This window comes from Carassius gibelio, chromosome B23 (genome assembly GCF_023724105.1).
Source record: "Carassius gibelio isolate Cgi1373 ecotype wild population from Czech Republic chromosome B23, carGib1.2-hapl.c, whole genome shotgun sequence".
In the NCBI taxonomy this organism is placed as follows: Eukaryota; Metazoa; Chordata; class Actinopteri; order Cypriniformes; family Cyprinidae; genus Carassius; species Carassius gibelio.
Genome location: NC_068418.1, coordinates 17,895,988 through 17,915,023, shown reverse-complemented (window position 1 = coordinate 17,915,023; position 19,036 = coordinate 17,895,988). Strand labels below are relative to the sequence as shown.

Genomic DNA, 19,036 nt, shown 5'->3' with positions numbered 1-19,036 from the left:
GCCAATCTGTTCCCATACAGCCACTATCATCTCCCAATTATAGTCAGCCTGGGAAGAAAACTGCACCGTTAATAGAGACTGATGCACAGTTAAATGGCGTTTCCGCAGCATGTATTTAGCATTTCCACTTTTTAAATGGACGCTTGCGCCCTTTTGTGCTACAAAAAGTTGAAATAAAAGGATGAAAATGGGCAGCTACCATTTCACCCCATGCTTTGTGCTGAGCTACAGTGATTTCCACTGGAGCACCACTAAGAATAGTACCGGTTAAGGCTTTTTGTGAGGAAGTTTCTTTTGATGGGGGGTGGTGCTGAATGGCAGCATTGGGGATAAAAGACCTTTGTTGGACAAAGGATAGTTTTATAGATGCTGATGGAGCAAGTTGCTGTGTAGAGTTGACTTGGTTACTGGTTGCATGGTGGGCTCTTTTCCATAGAGGGGTGTCGAACCCTTGCTTTTTCACCCGTTTCCTTCCCACTTCCCCCTGTTTTTAAACATTGATGTCTGCATGCTTTCTGGTTTTTAGGTGTATTTCAAATGAGATTCACCCCTAGTGCAATGCGACGTGTTAGATTTGGATGCAACGGATTTGGGTGCACATGGCTGAACACAGCATTCTAAAAACAGATCGTCAGCTGTGCAGAAATGCTCCATACACAACCTCGCACACTCTTTACACTCCTCGCAAATTGCTGAGGAGCTCCAAAAATAAAGGCATAGGACTCTCCAGTCCACCTGTGGAAATGTGGGTGTCCGTATAGAATGTAGGTTCCATTACTTCAGACCCCTCCAATGCTAATATGCTAAATGGTCAGTGTGGCAGCTGCAGTCATATCATGTGTTCACACACAAACATTTGAACTGACACATTATGCTAAACTGATTTGTGATGTTAAAATTAAATTCATTATGGTATTGAGTGGATCATTCAGCATTTTCTTATATGTTGAAATAGGTACAAAAGCAGAGCTGAATCGTTGAGCATGTCAAACTGGACTTTGGTGTCAATAAAGTGTCCCTGTAGCGGTCATGACCTTTGCTGACGCAAGTTCAGTTAACAGCTACAGAACTGAGAGTTAGTGATTGTCTGGAAATTTCTACAAAACTGAGGCATAAATGATACAATTTGGTAATACAAAGCATGCCATATAAAAGTTAAGAGTATATTTAAGAGCTATATATATATATATATATATATATATATATATATATATATATATATATATATATATATATATATATATAATTGTGAAAGTCCACTTAGCAACTACAAAGTAATCAGTCAATAAAAAAAATGTCTAGAAATTTCCGCTTATTTGGACTGTGTTTCCCAACATTGTGGACTCCACTAGAACTACGATCAATTTAGGCTTATGAAACTTTTGGGAAATGCAGCTCTGAGGTGCAAGTTATTTTAATGAAAATTTTTAAGACTATCATTCAAATGTTTGTGGTCAGTATGATTTTTTTTTTATGTATTTGAGTCAATCATGCTCACCCAGTCTGCATTTATTTGATATGAGTGTGAGATGTAGTAAAAATGTAACCTTTTTAATATAGATTTTTTTATAATATATTTCCTCACAATTAATTCTTGTTTTTGCTAAACGGAATTTTCCGCAGCCAATACTCCAATCTTCATTGTCACATGAGTCTTCAAAAATCATGCTGATTTGTTGCTCATGAAACATTTCATATTATTATGAAAACAGCCATTCTGCGTTTCTGTGCATTTTCAAAAAGTTCAGAATTCAAAAGAATAACATTAGTTTTAAACAGAAATCTTTTGCAACATTATGAATGTATCTGCTGTCACCTGATCAATTTAATGCATCCTTCCTAAATAAATAGTTTATATAAATAGAGACGATAGTCCAGTATGTTTATAACTATATAAATGAGAGTCTGTGATGTTGAATTGTCTAGAAATGTCATGTTGGATTTACTTAAAGTTTGAATTGAAGTTGAAGTTGAAATTGTGGTGTTTGATAATATGAAGTTTACCATATATCAAGCATCGGCCAGTATTTCAGAGTCAGCAGTAATTTGACCATTTTCAACCAAAATAAACATCTTTACGCTAATTCCCTCAGGGACTAGCCTAGCTCAGTCTCTGCCTTTCCCTTCACCACAACTAACCTTCTCTCTCTCTCTGTTTCTCTCTCTCAGAAAAATAATACAAGCCTGCACTCCAAGCATGATTGGTCAGCTGCCCCCACACCATAGTCCTCCTCTCATTCTCTCTTTCGCTCTCTTTGCTTAAATAGTTTTAACAAAAAATAGAGAGAGAGAGAGAGAGAGAGAGAGAGGGAGGGAGGGGGATGGGGAAAGCTGGGGGAGGGTAATTGTGTGTGGGTGCTCTGTTGTTACTGGTTGGGAGGGAAAGAGAGAAGGATAGAGAGACAGACAGAGAGAGAGAGTTGAGTCGTGTCCCATATGTGGTAAAAAGCATAGTACTGCACACACAAGCCTGTCTGCTCCAGGGATTATGCTTTTGAATCTGATGTTGAAAACGCAGGCATGAGTAGGTGAGTCTACTTTACTATTAAACTGGACACATTGCTGCTGCTGCTGCTGCTGGTGTTCTTGTCTGAAGCTGTAAATGATTAAAAGTCTTAACTCTGCATTGCACTGTCCTCTACTTCTCCTGATAGCGTGTACTCGTCTTCTCTCTGTTTCATGGCATTTTCCCTCCTTTAATGTGAAACAGCCTCTTCTGCATTCCCCACACTGCATGCAGGTGTCGCTTTATAAGCGTATGGCTCTGCATGTGCATGCATGTGTTGCGTATATAGATGTGTCAGCCTTCATTCTCAGCAAGTTTAGAGGTTGTTGGTTTAGCATAGTTTTTCGGTCATTGAGCAAATGTAAAAGGATCCATGTTTGAGTTTAAATTATTCCAAAAGCACCATCCTGGAATGAAGATTTGTTTTTCTATCCTTAGCTTATATATGTCTCAATTCTGATAGTTTTAGTTTTACACAGTTTGTAATTTTTTTGTCATTAAACCAGAGGTTATATGAACATAAAAATATTCTATATTAAGTAAAGTGTCACATAATATCTCATTTTTATCATGAAGTCAGCATGAACTGTAAGAGAATATCTACAGAGAATATATATATTATTAAATGAAGTTTCATTCATTTCCTATTTTTTTGTTGAAAAACCAGCAGTTACGTGAACTGTAAGTGTACATAAACTTAAAATATACTATATTACATCGTTCTTTAGCATATTTTTGTTCACTCATTTATTGTTAACCTGACCAGTTTAGGTTAATTCAAAAACTGATACTTGTGTGATTTAAAAAACTTGACTCATCAACAAACATAAATTCTGTAAATTAAATTTGTTTGTATCATTATTTAATGTCTAATTTTGTAATGAATCGTGTGTCAGTTGCAATTTCATTTCCTGAAAGCAGAGCTGGAAACCATGCTGTTTGACTAGCATTATTATGTAATATTTTTCATTCATGTGTGAGCTTTCCTACATGCTCACTTCAGAAGAAACAACGTTCTCCTTTGAAGTCCTCAAAGCAGATTGTTCATGCTGCGTTTTGTAATGAACTAAATTCACTTGATATTGAATTTGTATTATTATTATTATTATTTTTTTAAATGTTGTGTCTTTGCATTTTAATTTCTAAGACTATTTATATATATTAATATAATTGTATTATCATATAGGTTTTAAAACTCATGTGATAGTATGGAAATCCATATGGGATATATATAGTTTTGTTTTTTTAGGAATTTTTAATTTTCATTCTTTTTGTGGTCGCCAATATAGTTGTTCTTTTTTTTTTCTTTTTGCATGTGTCAGAAAAAGAGAGAGAGATAATTGAACCAGGAGAGTGTGTGGCTAGGGATGAAATGAGCTTAATTTTGTGAAAGCATGCTCTCTGCTGCTGTTATGAGGCAGGGAGAACGGCTATGGTATGCATGGTGCTTTTTGTCAGGGAGATTTAGAAAGCCCTCTTTAGAAGCTGCACGTAGCCATACAATCAGCTTAATGCCCGTGTGCGGGCTCTTAATGAATACCCCGCGTATGTTCAGCCCACAGTTAGAGTGCCTGTTTCAATCCTGTCTAAAATTGAGATGATGCCTTTGAGGTTCTTGTTTGTTAGTTGCATGTAATTTATTCACATTTATCACATCATAAACTCGATGTTTATATGTAAAAATTGTGTTTGAGTATATGATAACCGTTCACCCCTGCTGATCACTGCTGCTCCTCTTTTTTTCCCCAGAAACACGTTTTTTAGAGTCCCAATGTGAGTACCGGCCAGCGATGGACTACTGCCGTATAGACGCTAACCTGGGTTTCCCCGCAGAACTGTTACCGTAATCGAGACCAGATCCGCAGAATGCTGAGTCCCATTGTTCCCTATAGTAAGTTAAACATTTTTGACATCAAGCTCCAGAAAATGCAATAAATAACTTATTGTCAACTCATGACTAGTCAAAAATTCCCCTACGGCTACTTGTTTAGTTTGTTGGTAAACCAGTTTGAACAATGGTGCATTTAAAAAAACAATTCCAATGTCTCCTCTTCACAATGATTTAAGCCACATTGTTTTTAGGTCTATGTCATGGCAGGTATGAGAGGTGTGGGGGGTGAGCTAATGGCTCTACCATCATGATGAGATGATGACACTGCCAGTGTCCAGCTTAATCACACAGTTACTTCCTCTAGCTCTGTCCTTTTCTGAATCTCTTTCTGTCTCTTCTTTTCTGCCTCTGTTTCTCCACTTCTCTTCCCCCTCCTCACTGCTCCTAATAACTGACGTGTCCAGTTTTAGCCCCCATTCCTAACCCCCCTGCCATGCTTCATTTGAGCTCCGCTCTGGCCCTCTCCAAAACAGCATTGTTTGTAGGCCAGCATGGGGTTTCTTCCCCCAGTTCTGCCTGAAGAGATGCTTTTTTTCTCCACTCTTTAGCTCTTCTTCTCTGTGCTTTATAGGCTTGACAGTTACATGAAAAGAGGGAGGGAAATCAAACTAAAGGACCAAGGCATCTCTATTTGAGATGTAATCATGTATTAATGAGTCGCCGGCTTGAATATATTTAAGCTGGCATGCTTGGTTGTTGCATCAACCAATTACCATTGATGTCTAATATGGTGTTATAATTCCATTTAGTGAGGCATACAGAGGACCATTGTCAGATGTGCCAATGGAATTAATTTTTATTTGTTTTGATAAAATCCTCTTGTCATGCAAACTGAATTCTGTGAATGTGATTTGGAAGAAAACTTGGTTCGATGAGGGGATTCATCAAATTTTAGTTTTACCATTTTAGTTTATGGGTTGTAAATTCTTGAAGATCAGTTGTTTAAAAGCCACATTCTTACCTTGGCTGCAGTAACAATGTACCTTTACTTTTCAATGTTTTCTTTATTTTATACATTCCTTCAGTATATATTGTAATTTTTTATATTCAGTTTATTTGTTGTATCAAACTCCAAAGTTAAATTTATATTCAAATCAAATATAAATTTAAAATAGTATATTTAACAATGCATCAAAAGTTTGGGGTCAGTCATTTTTTAAGATACCTTTTTTTTAATACCTTAATTCAGCATTAAATTGCATTCAGTTGACTTGAAAAAACATTTATTATGTTACAAAGGATTTCTAATTCAGATAAATTATGTTCCAATATATTTTAAAAACCTTACTGAACTCCAACATTTAGTGTGTATATAAATTATGTATTAATTTATATTTATAATTTGTTATGATTTGCTTGTCCAAGTATAATGAATCAGTCCTTTTTAAAGTAAGTTTTTAAATGTTTGTTGTCTAGACCGTCTCTCTTTGCACACTTTATTTTCAAAAATGTCACAAAGCCATGTCAGAATATTTTGAATTCTTTGAGGATCTGGACAGTTGTTTGTGTGTTGTTTAGTGTACACACCTTTTAGCCACAAATTTGACATGGCTAATGTCACAGATCCTGATTTTCAAGTCCTACAGCATGCATTCGAATTCAGGAACTGGTCTGCTTGTTTCTGAAGTTTGATTCTTGTGGGCTGTACGAATGTGCGTGTGACTGTTCACCCTGAAAGTCTAGTGTGATATTAGGACAGCACACAAAGGTGTTAGCTATCCCTCCTGTTTACTCTTTAAGCTTTTAAACTCAGACAAATTCCTTTTTCTCACAGTCGTTCCCAGTCCTGAAATGTCCTTCCTGTTCATTCTTCCTCATTCATAAGTCACCAGAGTCAGGTGAGTGTAGGGCAGCTTATGCAATATAGATGTGAATAGTGTCACATCCATTCTAGAATTTTCTTTGTGAAGCAGCTTTGTGAAGCATTTCTGACATCAGTGTTTATGTTTGATTGGAGAAGACAAGCATTTCTGTACTCTGTATGCACATTTGAGGATTTTGTTTGAGGGCTGTTACATGCAGTTGCATGCTCTCTTGTTGCATCCACAAACAATTATAAGAGTTGTTCTGATGAGCACATCAGTAGGAACCGCAAGCTGAAGAGTATTCAAGGAAATCTGAGAGAGATTCCTGGGGCCATAGATACTCCTGGAGGGATTTGGTGCAAAGAATCTGTAATCTGCACTTCAAACACACCCTTAAATCAGTCCCAGGCCAGCAGCCCATGAGTGCTCTAACTCTTGTTGCTCAGGGGCCCTGCAGTCCAAAAGAGAAACAAGCATAGCCTCAGCTCTCGCTTTGCTATGACCTCATTTCTTTGCTTCTCCACACTGAAGGCCCAGGCTGAAGAAGCACTCTAATTGCATCTGGTAAGTCATTAAGGCTTTGAGTTGGGTCTATGGGAAGGGGCGCGCTGGATGCCTCATAAGAAGTGATTAACAACGAGCATCCAACACATCTATTCTAATGAGAGCGACGGGGTGAATGCAGCTCTGGAGGGGCATGCGGATCCTTGAGTAAACAGGCAAGGTGCTGAAGTGTTTGTGTGAATGAGTGCGGGGTCATTAGTGACGGGTGTGAATGGACTTTAATTAGCCTGCAGTGTAGGCAGTGAGATGGAGAAATGGCGGCTGTACGGAAGGGGCTTAGAGATACACATTCTGCCTGGGACCTCCCGCCTCTGCTCATCATCTCACCGTCCTTGAAGACAGCTCATTAGACTCGTGGCTGCCACAATTACGCTTCCAATTAAGTCCTGGGCTTTTGAGGGTTATTCTTCTATGCTCTGAGATATCTCTCAAAGGGCTTGTCCGTGGTTCTCTAATTTAAGATATAGTTCACTCAAAAGTGAAAACTGTGTCATCACCCTTACTGTACGTTGTTGCAAACCTGTATGACTTTAGAACAGTAAGTTAAATGTAGCAGTGCTTGATTTTTTTTTTTTTTTTTGCACATGCTGTGAAAGTCAATGAGGTCCAAGAGTTGAAACACATTGATGCTTTTTAAATTTTAGTAATTTAGCTTAAACTAACAAAAATGAGAAGCATTGACTTGGCAACTATAAGTTTAATTTTGTATGTTTTATTTTATTTCAGTTAATATAGATTTCTGCTACACTTTAATTTAAGGTGTCATTGTTACAGTGTAATTATACAGTTAAGTACTGAGTAATATCAATTAACTACATGTACTTACTATATGGTAAGGATTAGGGTTTGTCTTAAAGTTACTTACATGTAAATATGCAAAATGATTTAATATTGTAATTGTAAGTGCATGTAACCTGTGTAATAAGGACACATTAATATCATGTGTTACCTTGATTTCAAGTAATAATTGTTTTAAGTGTTTAGTTGTACTTAACTATAAGAAACCGGATCCATTCCAAGTCATATTTTTGAGTGTGCACACTGAAAATGGCAACACGGTTGTAGGGTCATTAAATAACAACATTCAATAAACAACGCAATCCGGGAACTCCTTAAGGGGGCAGGGTGGAAAGGAAGGAGGGAGAGGGGAGAAAGAGAGAGATTGGAAGAAGGGGATGGAGGAGAACGGGGGAGATGGAGGAGAGATTGGGTAAGAGAGACAGATGGAAGGGGGTGATTGGTCATCACAGAGCCTTAGGACAGCTGTTCTTTGATATATTAGTGGACACAATGACCTAAACCTGGCCTGCGGACACAGAAAATAGGAACCCATTTTTTCCTAAAGGGGAGGGGTGCAAGGCATTTGGCCATTTGTGGACAAGAATTAGCTGGTCAGGGGGATGGGGATGTTGTTTCTAAAATTATAAGCATCTATTCATTCATTCAAACCACCAAGGTTGTGTCTGTCTCATTTTTAGCTCAATATGAGTAATGATACATATGGATTACAGATATTGTGCTTGACAACATGCACTTTCATTTTCCCCCTAATGTGCCTATATAATTGTTTTGATTTCAGACTTAAAGGAAAATGTTTATACAATCTAAAATGTGCAAATATTCAATATTTTGAATCATTTTATCATGAGTAATAGCCTACATTACGTAATACACTCGTCACATTGCTGATTTGTCATCCTTCTTATGCTGTTAGACTCAATATTTACTGTAGGCATCATCAACATGAACCCACAGATTGCAACACTTACAGTGTCCCAAAAGGCTAAGTAATAACAACTTCAAAGCTCAGAGATTATGGACTGCTGCTCAGAGAGAGAGAGAGAGAGAATCAGATCCTTCACTGCCACTCTAGCAGATAGGCTTCTTCCTCTAGGGACCCCACAGGGCCTGGCTGAAAAGAGCCATGGTGTCTGGCAGTGCGCTGAGGAGCAGGTGTGAAAACTCGTAAGACCCACCGCCTCTTCTGCCATTATATCTTTTTAGGCCCATGAAAAGGGAACAGATGAGCAGAAAGAAAGAGCAACAGAAAAAGACAGAGAGATCATGTTAACCACACTTCTGTAACTAATGCATCGCTTTATATATATTATCATAGTTATGGCCTATTATGCATGCCTTGTAAATTATGAGGACATGTTGTCAGGATTTTTGAGGAAGGATCTCACACTTGTTTCTTTATTATTTTCTGGATATTCAACTGGATATTCAAACCCATTTTTTGTGAATTTTTTTATTACAATTTCTGTTCAGTATATTGAAATGTGTAAATATTGTATATCTCAATGCTATTCATTTATTTAGAATTGTAATTATCCTTAAAAAGCATACAAATAAACCCTGCATTTGATTTTCAATAACTACTGTAAAGGATCTGCATGACTTTAAAGTGTCCGATAGGCTTCATCATCATCGACATTTTGCAGTCCCTCTGACTAAAGCATTGATTTAGAGACGTCTGTTTACAGAATACAAATCAGCTGATGATTAGAACACAGGGTGCCATCTTATCTGCAGTGAGGTGATTAATTCACGAAGAATCCCTCTGCACTCTTTTCAACAAGATCTACTCACCCCCCCCCCCCCCCTCTCTCCCTCCTTCATCTTTATTCTATCTTGAAAGAGCCCTTCTTTTGCGGCATCTGCGTCCTTCAAAGGGAGTTCCACACATACCAGAACTGTGGGGTAAAGTTTCGGGACATAATTCCTAACAGAATGCTCACTGTTCAACCGTACAACTACCTCTTTTATGTTGTTTTGATGTTTTATTACCAAAGATGGATCCTAATTAATCGAATTCTTATGTGTGTGTGTGTGTGCGCGATTATTTTCTGTTGCTTGCCTTTTAAAGTTGTCCCCTATTTCAACAGTTTTAGGGCAGATAAATGCAAGTACACACTTTTCTGTCTGTTGCAAACAGTGTTTGTAGATTTATATTTGAATATGCAATGGGGGGGGGGGGGGGTCTTTTTGTAGATAAACCTACTTAAATCAATGTGTGGGGTTTAGGGAGTGGGTGCCCACAATAATGCCTGATTGGATTGATTCAGGCTGCTCCTGTTTACAACTGGACCCTGTGCAATCTGCCTGGTTTAATGGCCCCGTGTCCCAGAAGGCTTGTTGCATCCATGTAGGTTTTGTGAAAACAAAAGTGACGCTGCCTGAAAGTGCACACGGACCCCTGGGGAGCTGTGAAAAACTGAGCATCCTGCTCCCGCAACCTGCTTGTAGTAACATAGTGGTCGAGTCAAAATCAAAACTAATATTTTGGTTATCCTGACTTCCTAGCAGCACTTTATTGTAATCTGCTGATATATACTGATTATTAATTTTATTCAGATCACATCTGTGAACTCAAGATGGCACGCACAAACAAACACACGCGCACATTTACAAAAGAACCCTCAATAAATCCCAGGACGGCACAAAGGCTGTCAGCGCACTGCTGCTGAATAGATTAATAAGATTTCCATAATTAGGCAGGCCACTGACAATAGGATCCCTCAGCTTTTGTCTCAGGACCAACAGGATTGTCAGGCCAGGAGGACGTCCACTGGATGGGCTGTGCAACAATGGACACACAGACAGTAAGACGACCAGTGGAAACATCTGTCTCCCTGCCAGCCTCGGACCCGCATAGAGCCACCACGGCAAACCACTTGTCGCGGTTCACACAAAGCACTGGCCAGGAGCTCCCATGCAGACAATGAAGTTTTGTTTATATGGCCCTTGAGAATGAAACCATGTTGAGACAAAGCTGCACTCTCCAGCATGTATCCAGCATAACAATTAAACTCATAACATACTTAGCCATTTTGTTTATCTGTCTTAATTCAATGAAATCTCTCTTTTCTCCAATGATTTATTTTTGTTTAAATATGCACTTCATAATTTTTCAGTCATTGTTTAGGTTCAAACAGAATGAGATTGTTATGGCTTATTGAAACTAGAAAGTTTTGATAAAAAATTTTTTTTAATTATACTGCTATATTGACCAACCCTAAAACAAACTTTTGATTAGTTAATTGCTACATTCTTTGCATAAAATATATAAATAAAAAAAAAATGTTTTGCACTACTTAAATGTTTTTTATTCATATTCACATTAAAATGTGTTATTATAATCAGTAGTATAAACAGAATTCTACTTTATTTTACAGTGCATATATTTATGCTGCACATGCTTGGGCAAGACAAATGTAATGCCAATAAAAAACCTTAAAGTGTAAACGGAGAGAATTTAAGAGATCTTTTTTTTAATAGAATATTTTTTGTTCTGATGTGACTGCAGCTATATTTCACAAAACGTATCATATAACTCTTTATTGACATACTTAATGAATGATTCCTTGGCTTGATTCTGTCATTTATTCACAGAAATAAATGGCCTTCAGTGGTCATCTGCACTTCTACTGGTGTAATGGGACCATCTATTCTCAAATGCCCAGAATGAGTTAATCTCAGCAGCTGTTGTGATTTAAATAGAAACACAGATTAAATCACATCTAGATTATTAGAGTCCCTGCTGAGGCGTAGCTCTAATTGCAGACCAGCTCATCTGTGGTTTATTTAATGCTAATGGATATCATTTTTAGCCGGGTATTGGGAAATAAATGTTAGATCTTTCTTCTTGAAGCAGCCTGCCCCAAATGGCACTTCCATGTTCAGTTTGGCAGTGCTTTCCCATGTGTCTTGGTGCATGTACTCTTATGTAAATTGATGGAGTGGACAGCAGTGTGGCCGCCTGAATGACTTCCCTAATGTCAAGCCATATCCTCTCAGATAGACTCGTGTGTGTGCATGCACATGCACACACAGTGGCCGGAGTGCCTGCTGTCCATTTCCCCTCCTCATTCTCTACCCGTTCCAGGTTTTATTTGCTCCCCTGGGCTGCCATCCATCTCTGTCACACACTGGCCCCATTATTGTGCTCCAAACAGCACCTCACAAACCAGTCTGCAGATGGGATTGTCCTGCTGGACATATACTGTATCTACTGACTTTACAATGAGCAAATGCTTTACCTGTGTTCCATCTTGTTTACAAATTCAGAAGATTATTTGGTTTTTATCTTGTAGTTATATTTTAAATCAGCTATAGCAGTAAGGTGCTAATTTGTATGTGGGGAATTTAAGCCTCTAGAAATGAATATGAAGGACATGGTAATCCAATGGCCATCTGGTCTGTTGATGTGATCTTTTGGAATAAATAGCTGGCATAATCTGAAGACACACATGGGAAGGTTTGCCAAAGGGAGGAGCGAGAGTTCGAGAAACAGAAAGAGCACACAAAGGGGGAGGGCTGATTTTTTGGGAGAAAAGGAGTGAGGTGGAACATAGCACACGACTGAAACTTGATTTAAATTGCAATAAAGCAGCAGCTTGCACACACAGAAGAGTGAATAACTTATCATCACTTTCTTCTCAGACTGCAGCCTACGATGAAGATTTGCAGTTTATTCCTTTTACCACCTCATTTCCCCCTGTCGCCCTCACCCCAGGCTGATTCCTGACAGTTCAATAATGCCAAGCTATGTATGGAATTTAGGCTAGCTAATGCCTCTGGAAGGAGCAGTTGCAGACCCTCATGAAATGACTGGTTTTAAAACTATTCTCTGCTCCCTGAAATTCCCAAGAACAAGATTTTTTTTTATTTCATTATAAAGGATTTCAATCTTTTTACTATTATAACATAAATTATGCATACTTCTAAAAAAAAAGTATATTTCTTATGCTGTTAAGATGCAATTTGATTCATTGTGATGGTTTATTAAAGTTAATAACTTTGAACTTCAATGCTGTCAAGTGTATTGCACTTTTAGAAGCTCAGAAAAGCTAATTTGAGGGTTGAGACTGAATGTAGAAAAGAAAATGTTTTATTTTTGATTCAGATTTATTTTTCCTCATGTCCATTAAGATCTCCTTCATATTAGATCAGCATAATTAATCACAGGATAGCCAGAGGAAAGGACATTCCACATTCCCAGTGCTTATGGGAAGTGGCCAATGAATAGCACAACTATTTTGTCCACCAGTCCCCCCCCCCCATTTTTCCCCCAAATGGTCCCCTCCATCTCCCCCTCTGTTCCTTCTTCCCTCTTTTTCCCTCCCTCTGTCAAGCTGGCCACAGATGCCTTTTGGAGAATTGCTTTGTGGATGGACTGTGGTGGTGGGAGGGGATGTATTGAGGGAAACATCCACAGGCTGATAACAGTTTCTCCTCTGGGAGAATTGCAGATGGCAACACAAGGCTGCTACATGGCTGAGGGCTTGAAAGGAACAAATTCACAGCCCTTTTCTTTTATACATTATGCAGAAAAAGAAAGACTCTCTCTGCATGCATGCACAATACCAAAAGAGTCCTGTTACCAAGCAAAAAAAAAAAAAAAGCCCTGCTAGCAGCCATAATGTGTCTTTAGTCATTTTACCTATTCTTATAATTCTTTGATATGAAAAAAATTAACCGGATCTAAGATTCATTTGTGAAGGATATGAACACATGCTGTTGATATATACATATAAGTTCTTGCATAGTCTAACAAATTGCTGTCTCCGGCAGGCCTATTGAAGATGCACTGGAACCCGGAGCATGCACAGCCCCTGAGCCAGTGGCCTGAGCAGCATTTGGACGTGTCCTCCACCACCTCATCCCCTGCCCACAAGTCTGAGCTCTACCCCAGCCGCAGCCCCTACAGCTATGCCTGGGCAAATGATGACATTTCAGCGCTTACTGCCTCCAACCTGCTGAAGCGCTATGCTGAGAAATACTCTGGAATGCTAGACTCACCATACGAACGTCCTGCTGTGGGCACATACCCTGAGCCTGGAGCCTTTGGGGCCCTTAATGGAGGCCAGAAAAGCGAACTGGAACCTTGGCCTCTAACGCACAGCACTGACGGGGGGTATCCCTTAGCGCCTCCTTCTCATGATGGTTTGTCGGGAACAAAGGTGGTTCCCACATCAGCAGGTCCACCAGGCTCTGGGAATGTGTCAGCAGTTAACCTTTCAGACTCGGGATACAGTGGGAGCAGCTCCTGCAGTGGGCCCCATTCCAGTGACTACCCACCCAGTTATAATGGCACCTACCTTTCATCAGGGTACTGCACCCAACCCAGTTCAGCACTTCCACCAGCTTCATTACATGCCCTTCAGCCTAGCCCCACACTTCTCCCCAGTTACACACCTTCTACCCCCATTTACAACTACCCCCCTAACACCTACCCTCACCAGACTAGCCTTGCTCCTAGCTACACCCATCCAACAGGCCCTTACATCCCTTCAGGCATAGCCACCCCTTCTCCACTTCCATCGAGACCCACAGTGGTTGGTGGCAGTTATGGTTATCAGAACAGCAGTCTAGGGGGCTCAGAGCCAGGTGGCTCTCTGAAGAGAAAAGCATTTGAGATGACCCTGGAAGAGGAAGATGGAGACAATTCACGCTATAGGAAATATAGCTATGACCCCATAAAAGCTGGGGGAGATTCTCCATATGGGGTCCCTGATAAAGCTGACTGTCATGGAAATGGCTTTGGAACAGGCGACACAGATCCTCAAGCCTTTAAGCCTAGTAAACCTTTATCTCAGTCGAACCTGGAAGGGGATGAAGTGGGAAAGTACAGTGGGCTAAAGCCCTTGGTTTCCCCAACGTATGGAGCTGCAGGGGACTACAGTCCACCGGCAGCCATGACTGGGAAGAACGGAAGTGCGGAGCAAGGCTTCTCCCAGCATCGGTCTCAGAAGCGCTCCGATCCCATGAAAAGCATGGAGCCCCAAATGCTGGAGCTAGTAAGCCAGGAACTGCAAGATTGCCGTCCGGCTTTGCTTTGGAGTGAACTGGCTGGGAACAGTCACATCAAAGCAGCGCTGGAGGAAGATGTGCTGTGGCCTGTCCTTCGACCCAACCCTGCCATCCGCCCACCCAGAACCGTCCTGCTGTTTGGTCCTCAAGGAGGGGGTAAAACCACACTGGTACGATCCATGGCATCTCAACTGGGTGCTACCTTCTATAGGCTGAGTTGTGCAACTTTGGCCTCTAAACCGAAAGGAGAAGCAGAGCAACTTCTTGCCACTCTGTTCTTGATAGAAACAGCTCGACAACCTGCAGTGGTGCTGCTCAGTGAAGTGGAGGCCATTGAGGGGGAAAGTCTCAGACAGCAACTGCAGGCCCAGTTAGAGAAGATTCAACATGGTCAGAGCAACCTGGTTCTTGTTGTGTGCACCACGAGACGGCCTGATTTGATCAAAGATCCCCTTATGCGCTGCTTCGCCAAGCGTTACCACATAGGCCTGCCAGATGGAAACACACGCAGACATGTGCTTCTGCAGGCGCTGGCACCCCAAGGCTGCAGTCTAGGCGAAAGGGAGATGTCAGCAGTACTGCAGCGTTCAGAAGGCTTCTCCATTTGGGAGCTGCTGCAGCTCTGCCAGCAGGCTCTGGCATCAGCTTCTGCCTCTGCACCCATGCCCTTGCACGGCCTCCCTTCATCCCTTTCTTCCCCTACCTTCCAAGACTTTGAAAATGCTTTCTGCAAGGTACGACCTCACAGCACCCCCAAAGAACTGGCCACTTGTATGGAGTGGAGCAAGGTTTATAGTCACTGAGAACCTAGTCAGCCACTGGTTTGGGACTGCTATATGTTTATCTTTCTTTTTTAACTACTTTTTGCAGCCAAAAGTGTTGGACTTGAAATTACAGTTTATGGTGGGGAGGCATTTTGCATTTAATCTAGGAAACATACCATGGTGTGTTGTTTTTCTATAAATATACATATACTTTATTTTTTTCCCAAAGAAATTAAATATTAGGCCTTTCTTGAAGGGGCATTTATTAGTTGCTTGGCATATCTGATAGAAAGTCTGAATTATATTTTGGAATTTGACTGGAATTCCAATTAGCCTTGATCCTGGATTAAACCTGGAGGTTATATGTAACTTGACTTTTCCTGAAAAAAAAACCCCCATTAATTATAATTCTCAGGATCCTATTTATTGCCAGTCCACTCCAGTGGTGTTGTTTAATTTGTGTTGATTTACTTTAAAGATCTTTTGGTGTTAAAGGGCTTAGGATATATCAAAACTACTTTGTTTGTACCAAAAATTCTCACCAACAATATAATGTCAGAGTCACAGCATTCACCAAAATGTATTTACTGTTATGCAACCTCTAAGGGAAGAAAGCAACAGTATTTTACAAAGTTGATTGTTAGGCCATTGTCAGATCTTGTGCACTTTTTGTCAAAATGGTCATTTTACCAAAAGAGTATGCATTGCTACCCAAAAAGTATTAAAATGCTAATCCATAGAAACTCAGATAATAGAAAGACAGACTTTTACTGTTGATACACTTATTTCAGAACACTTTGTTGAAGATAATAAATATTTCCTCAAATACAACAATATGTAAACAACCCATCAAATTCCTCACAATCTTGTGAGAGCCTTTGCGCAGGACCCTCAAACACAAAAAAACAAGCAAGGGCCCGAGAATGACAATTTTCTCTCTTCCTCTTTACTCAGTTTATTTTATTAGTGTATGTAGTCTTGTTTGAAATACTCAGGAAGAATTTCTTTACCTCAGAAATGATAAATAAAGAATGTATGTAATCTTAGGGTCTTAGTAGTAAGCATTGAGGTTGGAGGTGAGCAACAGACCTAACACAGACCTGTATACACACTGCATCTGTGCTGTTACCTCTTAGGTGAAACTTGAAAATGCTACAAAGACGAACAATGAATGTAATTCAGGTATTTCAGAGAATATCTGATGCCATAAATACATGTTTTTAACTCTATATTGAAAAGTTTTCCCTTATCCTTACCCTTTATTTTTGATGTAGATTTTGGATGGAGTGATGATTGTCTTCATGAAGTGTTATTGTAGATGGCAAACAAGACGTTTGATTTTGTTGGACAACTGTTTTCAGAAACCAAGGTACAAAGCATATGTCAGTGCCCTTTTAAAACAACCAATCTAAGTACTTGAGGAGCAAAAAAGAAATAACCCAAAGATCAGAAAATCAGAATATATATAATTGGCAGCTAATCATGTCTAATCATAAATTGTGTTATACCATCATGTGTAATGTATAAAGTTGGAGCAGCCTCTACCAATGTTTAAAATGTTAATCTTTTTTGGTTTATAAGGTACATAAAAGTTGCATGAAGTGATCAGATGTCTTCAAATCACCACTGCTGAAGAAACGGAGATTATTACGTTTATTATTAAAGTTAACAGCCGCTGATCACTCCTTTACCCCCAGCACACCCCATGCTCTTAGCACAATGGTTTGTCTCCTTGGTTGCTGGCCCTGTATAGCCATGTGGTGAGCTGTTTTCCCATCCCCCGTTCCTCTATCTTACACAAGGCCTTTTGGAGAAGCCATATTCTGACTGATGTCTAGTAACCCTATAGCACTGTTCGGCTCTTCAAGTACAGCTGGTGGCTTTACTCATGCTACACAGGTCAATAAGAATGACGCCAAGAGCACATATCGATCAGTCCCGAATTGGCAAAAACCTACAGAACCTGACAGACTTAGGGACACCAAGATCCAACATGCACAAATACATAATCTTGTGTAGAAAAACTCAGCACCAATTTCCATTCATTCAAACTGAGATATGCCATTTTTACTAAGATATCATAGGCCAATACAGATATTTTGCTGATTTTAAAACAGGAACACAAAGTTACTGAGCAGTTTAACAGTTTGTCCAACAAAATTGTCATTAATTAGCTGTTTTGAATCTATTAGTACAGTAAATTTGTTCTTGGATCTTGTTCTTGTACATTTTCTGTAACCATTTCTACCTCATTTTTGCAGCATATTGTACATGAAAATATTTATTTCATGTCTTTTTTTGATGTCTGTTATAAAAATGATAATGTTCTTGAACTGTAATGGTCTACCTCAGAAAAGACTGTATTTTAAGAAGAAAAAAAAAGTATTACACAATATTAAAGAGAATATGTTGAAAAACTTTAATGGCTTATCTTCCCGTACAGGTCAATTGGTAAATTGGCTTCACTTTACATGCACATGATTTCAAATTATCAGTGAGATCATCGAGTAATGTATTAAAACTAAGTTTTGTGGAATGTTGAGGGTCAAGTGGCTATTCTACACTCTCAGAAAAAAGCTGTCACTGAGAAACTACCTTTTCAAATAGACACTTTTGTACCTTTTAGATACCAATACAGACCCTTTAGGTACAAAAGTGAACCTTTCAAAATGGATCTACCAGATTGAAAGCTTTTGTTTCTGAGAGTGCGCATATAAAAAAATAAGTGAATAATATTCACTTAAGCTTCCATATAAGACAGTTCGAGCTGGACACCTGTGGCATCAGGTGTAGACACTGTTTCTCACCGATCTAGAAGAAACAAAGCAACCTTGGCATCCGATAGCAGGACTTCCGCTCCTTGAGCTCTCTCCAGCGCTTGAAAGCTGATCTAATATTTACACGGGACCTACTTCTTGCCTAATTGTAAGTCTTCTTTTGTTCCACAGAGGTTTTCCTCTTTAGTTTTTTATCCGCCATCTCTATCTTTCTGTCGCTCGGCTTGGCTAATGACCGTCATGTTCACAGAGCGCTCTCTCATCCCCATCATGAGTACACACGCCCCTTACTGCTGATTGGCTACAAGTTTGTTTTGGTACTCGGCAATTTCTAAAGCGTTTTTGAAAAAAAAACATACCCCACCTTTAAACACTGCCCAATGATCAGGATCGGCTTCAGGGTGGAGTGTCAAATTAAGGTGCTCTGTGATCAAAATATAGTACAAAAAGAAAAGCTAGATAATTTATCTTATGTCTGCATGAAATATAGTCCATACAGATATGATGGAAATTGACTTAACTACTTATGAGTGATTGCAAGCATTGTCTTAACTTAGGATATGCGTCAAAACATTGACCCTCAACATAACTCTCATTAAGTCCAATGTATTTTTATAGTATGGAGATTAATTTCATATTTAATGTAAAGTGCTGATGGATGCTGATGATTAAGTCTCCGATGATTAAGACTAAGATGATTAAGATGAATAATGCAGGGTTATACACAGTCCTTGCCCTCCAGTCGCTATCTAAAGGATAATTAATCCCCAGCTACCAATAGAATAAAATAACATCCCTCAAATCATACATTCAATTGTGGTGGCACTAATGGTTAATAATATGAATGTGAAGGTCAATAATTACCTTTCCACTGAAACTAAATCTTTTCATTTTAAATTACAAGATGTTTTTAG

General features: G+C 39.3%; 1 protein-coding gene across 2 annotated transcripts; it reads left to right on the top strand.

Moving 5' to 3' along the window:
- The first annotated feature begins 2,366 nt into the window (after positions 1 to 2,366).
- On the top strand, positions 2,367 to 17,768 carry LOC128011340 (fidgetin-like protein 2). 2 transcript variants are annotated; one of them, XM_052593628.1, is made up of 3 exons: positions 2,367 to 2,528; positions 4,256 to 4,397; positions 13,343 to 17,768. In XM_052593628.1, the coding sequence occupies exons 2-3, from the start codon at positions 4,373 to 4,375 to the stop codon at positions 15,382 to 15,384; spliced, it is 2,067 nt and encodes a 688-aa protein (XP_052449588.1). In that variant the 5' UTR covers positions 2,367 to 2,528; positions 4,256 to 4,372; the 3' UTR covers positions 15,385 to 17,768. The 2 variants fall into 2 exon arrangements, with proteins under 2 accessions (XP_052449588.1, XP_052449589.1); XM_052593629.1 differs by having other exon boundaries at positions 2,369 to 2,524.
- Positions 17,769 to 19,036: the final 1,268 nt, after the last annotated feature.